This window comes from Prunus avium, chromosome 6 (assembly GCF_965620075.1).
Source record: "Prunus avium chromosome 6, drPruAviu1.hap1.1, whole genome shotgun sequence".
Taxonomy (NCBI): domain Eukaryota; kingdom Viridiplantae; phylum Streptophyta; class Magnoliopsida; order Rosales; family Rosaceae; genus Prunus; species Prunus avium.
Window position 1 is genome coordinate 804738 of NC_142289.1, and position 15881 is coordinate 820618.

Sequence of the window (15881 nt, forward strand, 5' to 3'; positions counted from 1 at the left end):
TTTTTTTTCAATTTTAGATTTATTAATAAATTCTAATACAACAAAAAAAAAAAAAGAGTAGAGGAAATTATTCAACAGATGATGTTAAAGCTGATTTTGGATGATTATAAGTTTAAACTAACAAAATTAAGCAATAGGAAAGTTAGGCTACTGGATTATTCCTCTGCATATATATATGCATGTGAACTTGTGAAGGGCAACAGCAGGGAACAAGAAATTGATACGTATACTACTTGTTTCTGTTTGGTCATCGATCGTCTAATAGATAGAGTTTGATCACTTGGTTCACTAACATTTTTAGGTGTGACATCAATTTATTAACCAATTATGTATCAATTAATCTTTGGTTTAGTGGTATAGTTACGTATATATTTGATTTTGGAGAGACTCTCAAACTTGACTTACACAAACACGAAAATATCGAAAATATCTCAACTTATTTATAATAGCGTAGCTATGTCATGTCATGAATTATTTATCCTATTAATCTTATAAATATCCCATCATTTGTCAACTACAACAACAACAAAAATATCTCAACTCTCTGTAGAACTAATTTCAGTTGTTACACGTTCTAATGCTGTTTACAGTAATTGCCCACCCACACTTTGTCAGCGTAGAGTTTGCAACTTGTGAATTTAATTGCACAGTGTCACGTTCATGAGAGCATCATCATGATTCATGATAGAGACAATTAGACTAATTCTTTTGTTTTTGTCTGCATCTTTAAAAGTCTTCGGTTGTTAAACAAATCCTTGCGTGTTGTTAGGCAACACTAATAAGAAGGTTTTAAAAAAAAATTGTTTACTTTGAGGGGTTTCTTAATTTATATACCTTAGACTTGGAGGCTCTTAAATTAAGGAACCTTTGAGGCATATAAAAAGTAAAATGTGACGCCTAGATTTGTCCGTCTTTTATAATTGGGTATTTCTTAATTATGTCATGCGAAAGTCGCATCAACTTTACTTTATAATAGGAAAATTAATATTGTTTAATCAATTTGATTCCCGATATAAACATGATGACATAATTTTTTTTAACTTTTTTTTATTGAGAGGGGCGATAGTAAGTTGAAATAAATAATTTAAGATATAAACAAAAAAATCATTACTATTAGTGTGATGCAATTTGAAGCCAAGTTGCATGGTCAAACAAGAAGATTCTAATCTCTGTGGGGTTCTCTCAAATTGGCAAATTGGATTTTATTCATCCATATCTATACTATTATTAATAAGAGAATCCTCTTTAAGGGTTAAATGTCAATTATATCCCTTTTACACACTCGACACTCTCCCATCCCAATTATATTCAATTCAAACCAACAATACATCATCTGATAGTTGTATTTTTCTTTTATTTTTTGGTAATTAATAATCATACTTGTATTTTTCAAACATCCTACGTTAGCAGTAATTAGGACGTCGTCGCAATAACCAGAATAACAGACAAGTCTTGCCACATAGAAAACTTGTCTGGCTCACGAACCTGTGACAGCATTGCTGACTATTGTCTCAATCTCAAGCACGCTCGACTTTCTTATAAAACAAAGATTTTGAATTGCTCAACAAACAAACACATAAAGTCTATACAAAAAATCCATTTACATATGTCATACATACAATTCAAGTCGCCACATAGTTTTAATTCATTTACAACAAAGAGGGGATAGTGACAGGAAAGCGACTGACAACCAAACCTGAATTATTACAAGGACAAGTTCCCTTTGCTTTGCCTTAATAAAATGCACCCAGAACTGTACAGAACTATCTTGCAACTTGCAGCCCACAGTAATGTAGGTTCATAGATTCCCCTTTTTTGGGGTACAAATTTCCCGAAAAAATGTAAACATAAACGATAATCAGCATGAACACAGAAGAGCTCTCAACTTGGTACATTATGATACAATTGTTTTGTTAATAACTAGCTTATGCACTTCTTCAGACCATTATTGAGCATTATTTCATTTCACTTCTATCAGAGAATTCTTTTACATAAAACAGATGGACCGACTTGTGCATATACAAAGAAAGGTAAACAGGATACCAAGCTCACTTTTCTTTTGATGACTTTAGTTGTCTTCCAAGTAAGACAAGTCCAACGCTAGTAAGAGCAGATAAGAATGCTGATGAATAGCAGACTGCAAGTAGAGCTCCCCTCAAAGACTGCATTCATAGACTTCCATATTTTAGCGAGCAGTAATAGATTATAATAGAAAACATAGGCTACAACGACGACACAGATAATCTTCAAGCACCTTAGCCAGCATCAAAGCGTTTTCATTTGCGTACTGCAACGAACTCTCTGGGATGTTTTGGATGCCCTGAGCTAGCTCCCATGAAAGAATTCTACATTTGAAATTTTAAAGGAAAAAGAATAGAAATCTCTTTTATACCTCATTGTTACAACAGATAAGTAGAAAAGAGAACTACGTCCAATATATTTACCCAAAACCAACGCTGATTATAGCCCCAATGATGGCTTTATCTGATGTAAGCTCGAGCTGAAGTTCTCCAAACTGCAGTTGGCAATGACATTAATGCATCATATCAAGTGCACCTACAATGTAGCCTAAAAACGTCCATTGAATATAGAATAAATGCATGCGTTGTTACTTCCATCAAGTGCAGTGCTATCGTCTACCTTCAGCATCCTGCTTTCCTTCTTTGGTTGTTCATCAGTGACCGTGGATGTTGAACTTTCAGATAGAACCCTTCCAGTCGTAATCATTACTTTTGCAATCTATAATGGTTGAACAGAGTCCAACAATACTGCTATTTTAGAGGCGCACGAAACCTAGTTATATTGCATTATAATAGAATAGAGAATTGTTCCATAAACTTCTGAAATATAACTAGAGGGTTTAACGCAAAAGTATTTGGATTCACGTAGATCTTCCCAAAGTATCTTCATTCACAATAACAACATAAATAAGTTTCTTTTGGCTTGTATTAAAATAATAAACAAATCTTTTGGCTTTTGGAAGTAAAAGATTATTTAGTCCCCCACATTACACTCGGTCTTGCCCAAGTGATATATAACATACCTTTTGTAGTTCACCTTGACCATACTGTCCCATAGACTGGAACCTTCTTCCAGCAGAAACCAAACGCTTCCCAAATGCTATAATGAAATGGATATAGGCTTTTGAATCAAAATCTGAAGAATACATCTAAAGCAGCAATTGCATATAATTTCATTCTTGCCTGATTTGGCATTGCCTGCCAAAGATTCCCCCAACCCAGGGAGCTGTCTGGCTAAGGCATGGGAAGTTGATGTGTCAGCTGCTTCCCATGCACGAGAGAGATTTAACAATGTCTCTCCCAACTCTTGACCACACTGCAAATAAGAAAATCCAAAGACAGTAATTTTGATAGTAAACTGTATCCACTCAAAAGCGGAAATTGTTGACAGCTGAACAGACAAGAGACCAAGGATGAGGGGAAAGTATTAATCAGATTTCAATCAGAATGCAGAGGCAGAGCAATGGAAAGAACTAACCTCATCGATGACCCGTCCATTTGAAAGATCAAAAGCTGCATCGTTCAGCTTCAAACATGCCCAAAACAAAATTTGAAAAACTCTGTCAGTTCAAAGTCACATTCTTTATCAAATTAAAGAAACTGGGTTCACTGAGAATTGCAAAAATTCTACTCACATCGAGACGGAGATCGCTCGGAAGCTGCGCAAAGTAGTCTTGTGGAAGATCAAAAGTATCCTGCACAGAACAGAACAAAAAAGAAATTAAAAACTGAAACTAAAATTAAGGCACTTTTGACATTGAAAACATAAAACTAAGGAATGCATACAAAATTTATGGAAGTTTTGGCATTGAAATCATGATGCAAAGGTTCGAAATTTGAATAGGAAATGGTTTCTTACAGAGAGTTCTTGGAGGAAAGGCTGAAGATTGGGCTGTAAGGATTTGGGGGAGTTTGATTCTGCAAGAGAGAATGAGGCTGTGAAAGATTTGAATGGGCTGGTTTTGGGGATAATGGAGGGATTTAGAGAAGTAAAAGAAGGGATGTGGTGGGGATTTTTGAGAGAGACGAGGGTGGTAGGGGAAGAGAGATTGGAGAGAGGTTGAAGGAAGGTAAGAGAAGCCATTTTAGAGGGTGGATCATGCGTGCTGCTGCTGAGCTCGGTTTCAGCCACTGAAAATTTGGCAGTTTTTGAAGTACGATTTTTTGTTTTTATGTTTTTCATGGCGGGGGATATAATCTCCAGTCATCATTATTATCCTTTTCTTCCATAATTGTAAAATAAAAGGTGGAAAAAATTTCTGCATCAAACAAAGGCCAAGCCCAGTAACGGGCAGTATTTTGTGGGCCCATTTTTCCGTAATCTTTTATATTTTTCTTGAAGGCCCAAACATAAATGGGCTATCTCCAGCGCGGTGTTGACATTGGACAGTCGGGTCATCCACGGCAAAACGGATGAGACCCGGGTAAAGGTACCAGCCAATGAAAAAAAAAGAAGACAAACAGTCAAGTTGTACTATTTCGATATCAAATTGTGATTAGCAAAAGTAGACGAACCGCGTTAAGTCCAATTCATCGGGTCGAAGAAACTCTCTCTCTGTGATTAAAAGTATGCAAAGGCTATGCAGAGTATGAAAAGTATGCGAAGACTCAATCAAATAAAGTTTGAATCATTTTCCATTTGGTTTGATTTGGTCTCTGCAGAAAATGTGGCGCAATTTGTCAGAAAGAATGCTAAGACTTGCATTTTTTAAACTTGGCGTGTTGTCTCCGACGGGGACTTTGAAACTGAAACAACCTGCTACATAACAAGTTTAACTTATCTTCTACTACTAACTACTAGCGAACCAGTAACTTTATTGAAAAGCACTTACAAATTACAATACTAAATTTTAGTGGCTGATTTGGATATTAGCATTGATCAGCATATCATTCTTTATTATTACTTTACTCAAAACATCATCACCTGCATCACTTGACAGTGTTGTTTTTGCTTGCTCTGTCTGACTCTGAGTGCTTGTTGCGGAAGCAAAAGGATTCGGCGGCATGATCAGGTTTTCAGAGGCTCCTTCTAGCATTCTAACAACTGCTTTCATGGAAGGCCGATTCACCGGGTACCACTGGATGCACCAAAGTGCAACAATCACCAGCTTCTTAGCAATCTCAGCATCCTCATCCGTGTTTATTAGCTCCAAACCCAGTGCTTCTCCCTGAATGAGACATTTATAAATCATTTCGGGAAAGTAGGCCTCATTGGTGATCCTAGATGTAAGAGCAGCTTCCTTCCTAGCTCCAACAATTTCAAGCACCAGCATCCCAAAACTATACACATCTGACTTGTGGGACGCGCTTCCAAAGTTCCCATTGAACACTTCTGGTGCAATGTAGCCCACTGTGCCTCTAGCTGCAGTCATAGATATAATGCTGTCTTCCTTGGAACACAGTTTAGCCAGACCAAAATCAGAGATCTTTGGATTGAAGTCATGGTCTAGCAAGATGTTATGAGGCTTGATGTCGAAGTGGAGGATCCTCTGTTCACACCCTTGGTGAAGATACTCAATTCCCTTTGCTATACCATTGACAATGTTGTCAAGTTTCTCCCAATCGAACAAAGCATTATTAGATTGATCTTTAGACGAGATGAACTTCTCCAGGGACCTGTTTGGCATGAGCTCATAAATAACTGCACGCTTGCCTGCTTCAGCAGAAAACCCGAGTAGACGAACCACGTTAACATGGTGAATTCTGCCAATGGTTCCCACTTCGTTAACGAAATCATCCCCATTTCCCTTAGAATCACTGAGGACTTTAACGGCAACTGGAACTCCATTGGGAAGTTTTCCCCTGAAAACGCTTCCAAAACCGCCTTCCCCTAACTTCTTCTTAAATCTATTTGTAATCTTCTTTATATCAGCATAAGAGTATCTTGTTGGTACATGAGATTTGTGATCATTTAGAAACTTTTCAACCTTCATTTGATTCTCCTTTTCCTCTATGCTATTTCTTTGTTGTTTTACATAGAAGAAAATTGCTACCGCCATTATCGATATGAGCACAAAACAGCAAGCCAAACTCACTCCTACGATTATATGCCTAGTCGATATATGACCTGAATAAATGAGGAGAAAATTAACAAAGGGACTTAATATAGGATAGTCATTTTGTTTTTGTCCCTGCCAAGCCATATCTTGAACACAACAAATTTCTCATAAAGTTCACCCCGTGGTGTTATGCATATATTACATCTAATTTTAAAGGTAGACTACATACCTCTTGGTTTGTGTCGGGGAATGAAAGGATGGCACTTCAACATTTCATTGCTGCTATAATTGAAAGAGCAGTCTTCCATTCTTCTGTTACAGTTTTGACATGCTGGGAAATCCCACGGATCCCATAGCAGCCATAAAACATTGTCCGGTTCACAGTGGTGCATATTAGCATTCACTCTTCGTAGTGGAAGATAGAGTTGTCTCAAACTAGTGCAAGTAGGCACCGGCAAGTCAGCCTTAGAAGTTTCCGGCACAGCACCAAGAACTTGATAATGCCCTGGGACACTGAGACATCTGACGGGAAAGTAGCTACCATAGTTCATCCCCATACTAAAATTTTGTGCAGTGGAACAATTTAATAACGTGATCTTTGAATTTTCTCCATAATATCTATATTCAAACATGCAAGAGTAGTAATTTAGGCGATAATATCTTGCTTGTTGAAAGAGTGAGTTGGTGGAGATAGTAAAATTAAGAAGGCGTCTGGGAAGGCAACCATCTGCATCGTACATGCTGAAGTGTTGTGCTTCATAATCAATATTTTGAATGGGAAGCAGTCCTGAAGATGAAGAGAGCTTCATCATTGTCAAATTGTTGAAGCTGCTGCTGCAAACAACCTCAAACTCTGGATGGCCACAGTGAGGTGGATAGTGTTTCAGACGGAATGGGAACTTGATATCAGGACCATCATCCCTACACCTTTGAATTGGGCAGTCACGAGAATCATCAGCTGCTTTGCTTGGTACAAGAATGGCCACGGGGAACACAATAAGCACGAAAAACAAAGGCAAGAGCAGGACATCCATCTCTTCTCTACTCTTCTTTAGCCAGGCAGACCCAAGCCTGTTAGTTATTAATATTATCAGATCAAAGTTTCTGCCTCATATTAAAAAAGTCGTTGGTCCATTCACATCTATCTGTTTTTCTTATTTGTTATTTGATTAACATTTATTAGGTAAGTTTGGACGCTACATGCCTACTGTCCACGCAGCATATATTGTGCCTGCCTTATCATTTGACTCTGAGCAGTTGACTTGGTGTATGGTCCGATTGTAGCTGTCATCTCTAAAGTAACTTTCTTGGCAAGTGCAAGGACTGAGTTTCTTCCATCCAGACTGAAACTTGTAATGATAAGTATTCTTTCTTTTATCTTTCTCCCTTATTACTATGAATCTATGATCTCATCTCAACCCTCGCAAGTCGCAATGGTGAGAAGAATCTGGTTATTAACATGTACCGTCGTAGCTATTTGCTTTGTAATTATTCCTGATGCGGCCAAAGGAGAACTCTGTCAGCCTGCTTCTTGCGGGGATTTCCTTGACATTAGATACCCTTTTCACTTGAAAAATGCTTCTCCTCGTCAGAATTGTCTCAAGACTCTCGACTATCCAGCTGAACTGTCATGCCAGCATAACCGCACCATTTTAAATCTATACGATGGCACGTATTATGTCAAGGCAATTGATTATGAACTGTTTAGAATCCGACTTGTGGATCCTGGTCTCCTAAGCGATAGTTGCTCCTTTAGGCCACTCCACCGTTTAACAGATAGTAACTTTACCCCAGACTATAGTCCAGACCAATACAACCCAGTTTACGAACATTATGCAGCCTTCTTCGATTGCTCGTTTCCAGTTGAGTCTCCTGACTACGTAAACATCACTTGCAGTAGCTCATCTACAACTCTGTATTCTTATGTTACAGTGGCAGATGGGGTAGATGATCTTCATTCTTCTTGTAATATGTCAACGATCATTTTAGGGAATTATGAAGAAACTGGGAAGGCGCTTTCATTTTCTTCCATACATGATGAGTTGAGACAGGGTTTTGAGCTTTCATGGTGGCAATTTGTCCCCGAAAAGTACTGCTACAGTCCATCCCAATCGCTCTACTGTGAGTATGTTTAATGTTTTTATCAGTTTCTCCTCTTATGTGAGGGTGATTTCTGTGCTTTTGAAAATTATGGTAGTTTTTAGAATGCATATATCTCTAGTGATCAAGGGTATGCTATCTATAGTCCAATGCAGTAAAATTTTGAGGTGGGGTATCACTACGAGCAGTTTTGCGCATGTGTGACTGACTGGCAATGCATGTTTCTTGAATCACTTTTCGATTTTATAATTCTAGAATGCATATATTATTTTCTTCTTGAAATTAATCTCTTATTGACACCAGTGGTACTTTGCAGGTTTTCGTGAGCACTTGAAACGGGGTAAGTTTGATTACCACCAGTTTTTGTACTGTATTAGAATTTTCTTAATGGTAGTTAATGTTGTGAGTTTTTAAATGGTAGTTGATGATGTGAGTTGCACCTAAATCATTTCTCCATTGATTCTGATTTCACGCAGGTTTCATACGAGCGGCCAAGATCACTGGTAAGTCTTTTTCAAGAACATAAAAGGTTAAATTAACTTGGAAAGAACATAGAATAAGGAAAAAAGTGCATCAAAGCATTTAGACATATAGAGATCAAGATTCCAGATTGAACTTTAAGAACCTGCTTGTGTTGTTATTATGGCAGGATTGAGTCTGATGGCACGAATGGTACTCGGCATTATTTTTCTGTTGGCTTTCTGGAGCTACAAACTGTATTGGAAAAAGTTCCTAAAGGATGATGCAGTTGAGAAATTCTCGGCTGTATGCAATGATCTTATGAGAAGAAGGTACTCATGTTCAGATATTAAGAAGATGACCATTGATTTCAAAATTAAACTCAGTCAGGGAGCGTACTGGAAAAAGTTCATAAAGGATGATGCAGTTGAAGAGTTCCTGGATGCATACAAGAACCTTATGCCGAGAAGGTATTCCTATTCAGATATTAAGAAGATGACAAATGATTTTAAAGATAAACTGGGCCAAGGAGGCTTTGGCTCTGTTTTCAAAGGAGAGCTGTCAAATGGTCATCTTGTTGCAGTAAAGATGTTGAGTGGCTCCAAAGGTAAAGGCCAAGATTTCATCAATGAAGTTGCCACAATAGGAAGAATTCATCATGTCAATGTGGTGCAGCTGATTGGATTTTGTTCTCAAGGGTCAAAAAGAGCTCTTGTTTATGACTTCATGCCTAATGGATCCCTAGACAACTATATCTTTCCTGAGAGAGGAAAAAATCTTCTTCTTGGTTGGGACAGCATGCATGAGATAGCTCTCGGGGTGGCTCGTGCAATTGAATATCTGCACCAGGGATGTGATATGCAAATTCTACATTTTGATATTAAACCCCACAACATTCTTCTTGATGAAAACTTTACTTCAAAGATTTCAGACTTCGGGCTTGCAAAATTTTACCCTAGAGATAATAACACTGTTTCTCTTACTGCTGTAAGAGGCACCATGGGATATATGGCTCCAGAAATGTTCTACAGATCCATTGGAGGCGTTTCATACAAAGCTGACGTTTATAGCTTTGGAATGTTGTTATTGGAAATGACAGGACGTAGGAAGAACCTGAATGCACATGCGGAACATTCAAGCCAGATATATTTCCCTTCCTGGATTTATGATCAACTAGAAAAGGGATTGAGCATTGAAATTGAGGATGCTGGTGAGGATAAGAAAATAGCCAAGAAGATGGTCATGGTTGCATTGTGCTGCATACAGTTGATGCCTGTGAATCGCCCTTCTATGAGCAAAGTTATAGAGATGCTTGAAGGTGACATCGAACTCTTGCAAATGCCTCCAAAACCTTTCTTCTGTCCACAAGAGATGCCAATGGAGGATCCACCTGATGACACAGATGTTGAAGAGGTGTCTGCCCTGTCAAATGAGAGCGCTACAGAAATGACCTCCATGGTATAAGGGGAATACAGTGCAATATTTAGTATCGTACTTTTCCACATCCTTGGAAGAACCAGAGATGCTCTGAATAGATATACTCTCTGCCCATTGTAACCCACATCTGTTGAGCATTTATAATTTCGTTGATCAGAAGCATTTTTATTTTACTCGGAAAATAAAACCTTTGGTTAATCTCAATTCTGTTCATGACCTCTTAAACTCAAATGAATGAATCATGAAACTGGATGAGAGAGATGTCGAATGCACCTTCCAACTGTGGTACCTATTTCTGACTTCAACCAATATCCCTTGACACCAAATCGTATATCAGACTACCATAATTTCTGACTTTAACAACCAAAATCCCTGAGTACACTCTATCTATGAGAAATTTCAGGGCTACAGACTCTCTTTAGAAAAGAGAAAAAAGCGGGAAGAAAGAACAAGAAGAAACATTAATGTTGAGTTTATCTTTTCATTGTCCGACCTTAGCAACCTTTCTGTGCTCAATTTGTCCTGTAAGAGGGCATTGCATCTCTGTCCAGCTTATTGGCACCATCGTTGCACCTACAATGAACAATTAGAAAACCACATATGAGCTCACATCATGTAGATTTGATAGGGTTACTAGCTAGACGCCCATGCACAGATTAGATGAGGATAAAAAACAAAAGGCTGTACAATAACAAAAGTTCATATACCTGCTGTACTCTGTGCAGAAATAACACCTAATTCGTTCTTTGCAGTTGACAGATAGTAAGCCCTAGCGTCTCCAAGGGACAGCTTATCGAAAGAATCAAGGAAACTGTTGAATATGATAATTGATATCATGAATTTCACCCAAAAGAAATATAGATATTTTGGAATGAGCATATAGCAGAATGAAGCAAAGCAGAGAAGAAAAAACTTATATTCAGAAAACAATATTAATCCTCACAAAGAAAACCTTTATTGATGGCAGTAATAAGAAATTAGCAATGGGCATGCCACTGCAAAGAATAGGATTTCTTCAATGGACTAACACCTAACGAGATTTGCATCGAGGGGAAAAGGTTGTAAAATAACTTACATCTAAGAAACACCAAGCCTTTATGTACTATTTAGTTTGGCCTCAAATTATCTTTAAATAAAAGCTGCACAGTAGTGGGATCATCAGATTGAATATTACAATCTCTTTCACCAAACAATAACCGAGACATTCCACACATAAAGGATACCACAATAGCTCGGACAATGTCACCAGGGTGAAAAGACATGTGCATATCCACTTTATCGATCTCGGTTGCTCGAACATCTTGAAGCCTGTTAATAGAACGAGCTCGGAGATTTAATGTATACTTGTAAAGTCAACAAAATAACATTTTTAAAACAGAAATACAACCACAGCCAACTTCACCAGACAAGCTACAAACTGAATGCTACAAGATAAATGCCACACCTTTGTGGTCACTGTTGAAAAGGAATGTTATGTACCTGATTATACCGGTAAATTTTTCTCGGACAGACTTAGTGCCAAGACACGTTATATCAGCAGAAGCCATTCTTGCCATAACTTTGGTAACCTACCATAATCAGAAAAATACAGGGCAAGAATTAATCAGTCCAACAATCTGCCTCCTAATTGAAGCAGGAAAGCTATGTAATCATGTTGTTGTTGATGACCCCTTACTCTAGCAATGACAATTGATCCAGGCTCTGGAATGGCACCATGGGCCTTGTGACCAGTTACTTCCACAGTGGGTCTCTACAAATCATAAAACTCAATGTCGTCAATGGAAATGCCAGGATCACCAGATCATAAAATTTATATCAAACAAAACCACAAGTTTCAAACTTTTCTCCTTAATTTGGTAAAGCACTTCACAGATTCAGAATTTAAGAGCCATGTAATACAAAAGGGTAGGGACAGTTCTTAAATGGAGAACTCATAAGTAAGTTTAGGATTGTTCATGTCTGAATTTTACATCTACTGTAATCGGTGAACATCCAATTCCAATATTAAAAAGTTGAGATTTTCAGGCCAGAATAAACCAAAAATTCAAACTTCCAAATGTTAAACTAATTTTCTCAATCTTTGTAGGTTTGTGGGTAGAGAAACAGAAGGAAAGCTGATAAGTACCTGGTCGGGTGAGTCGGGAAGGGGGGATAGGATGCGACGGAGTCCAGTGAGGGAAGCATAGACGGTGAGATTGTCAGGCGACACGTAGGCACCTCTGCCTGCTTTAAACTTGGAGGCTTTCCCAAGCACTTCCCCTGGGGTCACCCACTCACTATCTTTTCCCATTCTCAACTCAACAGCAGCGCTGCGGCAGCTCAGCCTTTCTACAAACACACACCACTTCTCTACTTGCTTAGCGGCGGGACGGACGAACGCTTGCTTTGCTTCTCTTTTCCCTTTTTTCTCTTTTAATTTTAGTTTTGGTTTTAATTTTTTAATTCACTTTCTTTCTTTCTGTATTTTATGAAAGTAGCTTGTTTTTAGTCGCATTTGACTTATAAATAGCTTTGCCTCTCAAACTCGTCAATTTTATTTCCGAATTTTTTATTTATCAATATAGCTAGCTTATAACTCTTTTCGAGATTATCAACTGGAAAATCACAAACTCTTTGTTTTATGATGTGAAACTCCCAATTCACATCTTTGTTTTTCTTTTGAATTGTAGCTCAATTTGCACCCGAATTCTTGTGTTTAATTTCCCACCACCTCTCCAATATCGTTTATATAAAGTAAAAATAAAAGCAAATATAACCCACCAGCCAGTTGGGCTCATGCTGGGCCCACCAATTATTGGGATTGAAACCTTGATTAAATTCTTAGCCCAACGTGCAGCACTTAAGCCCACTTTTTTGTCTTGGTAATGAGGCCTTGGGCCACAAAGTTTGATGGTGGTGGGTCAGCTTGGTCCGTTGACGATTGACTCGTAGACTGACATTATTACTGCCCTGGATTTATAAGCCTTTAAGCTTTAGATTTCACGTGCCCAAAGCTACAAAAAAGGAGGCCTTTTTCTAGCTGCATGCCATGCATCATGCATGATAAAATAAGCAGCTGACCAGTCAAAAGAACAAAAAAGGCATGGCAGCTGCACCTCCATAATACTCTCTCTCTCTCTCTCTCTCTCTCTCTCTCTCTCAAGTCTCAACTGCATATATGATATATAATTATATACCAAGCAATCAAGCAAGGAGATTAACATCACTTTACATTAATTTAATTCATAAAAGTAAACACACATACATACTGAATATTTCAAGTTTAGAACTGGCATGGCATGGCAGCTGCTATGTATATATATAAACCAGAAGCTCACTAGCTTTGCTCAAATGATCACTAGCTTTGCTTATTAGTAAGATCATGGCCGTTGCTCATGAAGAGTCGAATTTGTAGTGCTTATCAACGGCAACAGAGACGTCCCAAGTGCAACTAAGGCCTTTGGGGATGGTGACAAGGTCCCCTGCACCAAACTCTACAAACTCAACAACATCCTGATGATGATGATGATGATGTTGAGATGGAGATGATGAGGAGGAGGCTGCTGCTTTCTTAGGATATACCTTCACTTTTCCTTTTACCAGATAACATGTCTCTGCTGCGTCAAACTTGAGTGTGTACTTCCCAGGTGGACAACCCCATCTATAAATAATAATTACAACAATAAAAAAAATCAACAAATATACATGATCTGAAATCATATCATATAACTAATGAATTTTATGAAATTCAATCAACTTCATCACTTCAATATAACTATCTAGACAAATTATAAAAGACTAATTACTTGGGCCATGAGTTAATGCCCAACTCAGATAAGCGTGAATCAGAGGGATTGCTTTCTACTATGATTCTTAGATTGGGAAATGAATTCGCAGAATTTGATGTTGTTTCTGCTGCTGCTGCCATGAGAGAGAGAGAGAGAGAGAGAGAGAGAGAGAGGTAGGAAGAAGATGAAATGAAAGAGACTGCTGGGAGGAGCGCCTGAGAAAGGAGTTTATGGGGTAGTTGGCCTACTCGTTATATATATTAATATAGAAGAGCACGGAGGAATCTTTACATGAACTCAAAGGCAATAAACAATACAGCAAAAAGCCTAAAAAGCAAACTTCGATTTATACATTACACTAGCTTCGAAAAGAAAGGGTGAAAGGGTTGCGGGGAAAGAAAAACATATTAAAAATATATATTTTTTATCAGAGCCAGGTTTCGATCCTGGGACCTGTGGGTTATGGGCCCACCACGCTTCCGCTGCGCCACTCTGATCTGTTGATATTGAATTCACATATCATTTTATTTAACCGTTTATATTTGAGGTAGAATAATGGGCCAATTCCCATGCGCGCAGCAGCTTTGCTTGACAGAGAAATAAGCCCAACATGACAAAGGCCAGAATTATGAACAAGTAATTAAACTTGCTTAATCTGAAATTGGACGGATCCAAATATTATATCCCAAATGTAAAAAGAATGATAGTGTAATTTCTAAAATAAGGCCTTCGATCCAAAGGGTGCTACATAATGACTTCTTTTCTATTTTTATAACAATTTTAAAATAGGATTTAGGGATCTATCCCTTTTTGTTAGGCAATAATTATTTGGGTAAGACCAACAAGACCAGTATTCTGAAATGCAAATTGATGTTAATGTTAATTCATTGTATGTAAAATATCATAATTTATAGAAAGATCCTTTCTCGTACACAAATCTGACCTCGTAAGGTAATGATAAACTCGTTTTTTGGTTTCTCTACCTCGGAATCTGACATCTCTTATAAACAGTTAGACCCATCTATCGCAATGAAAACCATATCATATATAGCTTCAATTACAAGTCCTTATCTACCCTCCAACAAAGATCACAATACAACACACAAAAGATGGCTTCTTTCAAGATGGGGTTCTTCTTCATTCTATCCACTGTTGCAATATGTTAATAGTAGTACCCTCTCTCTCTCTCTCTCTCTCTCTCTCTCTCATATCCATATCATGCAAATATGGAATAAAAAATTAATAAAGGTTCGTTTGATAACCATTTCAATTTTAGTTTCTTATTTCATATTTGCATGTGATCATGGCAAATGTATTTGCCTTGGAGGCCAACCCCTCACTCCTTTTGCAGAGGTCGAAAATTCTCTTGGCATTGAGTGCCACAAAATCAAATGTCAAGGCGCCCTCAAAGTTTGTGACCATGGCAAATGCATTTGTGGTGGTGGCCAAATAGCTCTCTTGCAAAGGAGAGAAACTCTCATGTAATGGGTATAATACTTTTTGCTATTTCCAGCCAATAACGCAATGACACATATAATAACTTTTTCACGTGTCATTATGTTATTAACTGGGAATAATAAAACAGTGTTATTCCCATTATAGGTAAGGTTTTTTGCCTGCAAAGGCTCCTAACTCATCATTGGTATTTGAAGACCTCCCAATCAAATGTTCTTGTGATGATGATTGTATACCAAAAATTCCTTGTTGGACTCAACAATTTTGCGAGCATGGGATATGCACTTGTCCTTTTGGTCAACGTTAACTAATGTTTCAATTCAACTTCCTAAGTATGTAGTTGGCTCGGCCAACTTAAAAACGAATATTCTCATCTACTACTTCAATAAGTATTGCAGCTTTCTTATATAACGAATAAAAACAAAGCGCATTTCATATTTGTGTTGCTATGTTGGTTTGTTTAGTGTTGTTGAAGCAGCCACCACAAAATATCATCGTCGCCATGATATAATTGTCATTTTGATCCACATATATAAGGATTTGGCTCCTGTTTAGATTTTGAAGTCATAAAAATGGAAGTTATTAGATTGTGTGGGTTGGGGTTTAGCCAGTGCGACATTAAGGGTTTGAGCGGTATGGTGTTA

The 15881-nt window shown here is 37.8% G+C and overlaps 5 protein-coding genes and 1 non-coding gene across 7 annotated transcripts; 1 reads left to right on the forward strand and 5 right to left on the reverse strand.

The window, feature by feature from the left end:
* Positions 1-1754: 1754 nt before the first annotated feature.
* LOC110754291 (LOW protein: ammonium transporter 1-like protein) lies at positions 1755-4211 on the reverse strand. 2 transcript variants are annotated; one of them, XM_021955346.2, is made up of 9 exons: positions 3880-4210; positions 3656-3715; positions 3499-3546; positions 3204-3336; positions 3044-3120; positions 2641-2739; positions 2445-2515; positions 2255-2345; positions 1755-2162 (listed from the first exon to the last, which is right to left on the reverse strand). In XM_021955346.2, the coding sequence occupies exons 1-9, from the start codon at positions 4201-4203 to the stop codon at positions 2049-2051; spliced, it is 1017 nt and encodes a 338-aa protein (XP_021811038.2). In that variant the 5' UTR covers positions 4204-4210; the 3' UTR covers positions 1755-2048. The 2 variants fall into 2 exon arrangements, with proteins under 2 accessions (XP_021811038.2, XP_088111803.1); XM_088255677.1 differs by lacking the exon at positions 2641-2739 and having other exon boundaries at positions 3880-4211.
* A 526-nt stretch (positions 4212-4737) lies between these two features.
* Positions 4738-7188, reverse strand: LOC110754264 (rust resistance kinase Lr10-like). The gene is made up of 2 exons (XM_088255675.1): positions 6249-7188; positions 4738-6087 (listed from the first exon to the last, which is right to left on the reverse strand). Exons 1-2 carry the CDS (start codon positions 7051-7053, stop codon positions 4871-4873), a joined length of 2022 nt encoding a protein of 673 aa, XP_088111801.1. The 5' UTR covers positions 7054-7188; the 3' UTR covers positions 4738-4870.
* Positions 7189-7288: 100 nt separating this feature from the next.
* Positions 7289-10280, forward strand: LOC110754288 (uncharacterized). Its single transcript, XM_021955343.2, has 4 exons — positions 7289-8140; positions 8436-8459; positions 8596-8622; positions 8769-10280. The coding sequence occupies exons 1-4, from the start codon at positions 7375-7377 to the stop codon at positions 10040-10042; spliced, it is 2091 nt and encodes a 696-aa protein (XP_021811035.2). The 5' UTR covers positions 7289-7374; the 3' UTR covers positions 10043-10280.
* Positions 10277-12484, reverse strand: LOC110754289 (Nucleic acid-binding, OB-fold-like protein). Its single transcript, XM_021955344.2, has 6 exons — positions 12141-12484; positions 11691-11765; positions 11495-11583; positions 11239-11323; positions 10723-10804; positions 10277-10588 (listed from the first exon to the last, which is right to left on the reverse strand). The coding sequence occupies exons 1-6, from the start codon at positions 12303-12305 to the stop codon at positions 10497-10499; spliced, it is 588 nt and encodes a 195-aa protein (XP_021811036.1). The 5' UTR covers positions 12306-12484; the 3' UTR covers positions 10277-10496.
* A 468-nt stretch (positions 12485-12952) lies between these two features.
* On the reverse strand, positions 12953-14079 carry LOC110754326 (uncharacterized). The gene is made up of 2 exons (XM_021955384.2): positions 13801-14079; positions 12953-13655 (listed from the first exon to the last, which is right to left on the reverse strand). Exons 1-2 carry the CDS (start codon positions 13920-13922, stop codon positions 13388-13390), a joined length of 390 nt encoding a protein of 129 aa, XP_021811076.1. The 5' UTR covers positions 13923-14079; the 3' UTR covers positions 12953-13387.
* Positions 14080-14207: 128 nt separating this feature from the next.
* TRNAM-CAU (transfer RNA methionine (anticodon CAU)) lies at positions 14208-14279 on the reverse strand. The gene has a single exon. It is a non-coding gene; the product is annotated as a tRNA-Met (tRNA).
* Between the last annotated feature and the right edge of the window lie 1602 nt (positions 14280-15881).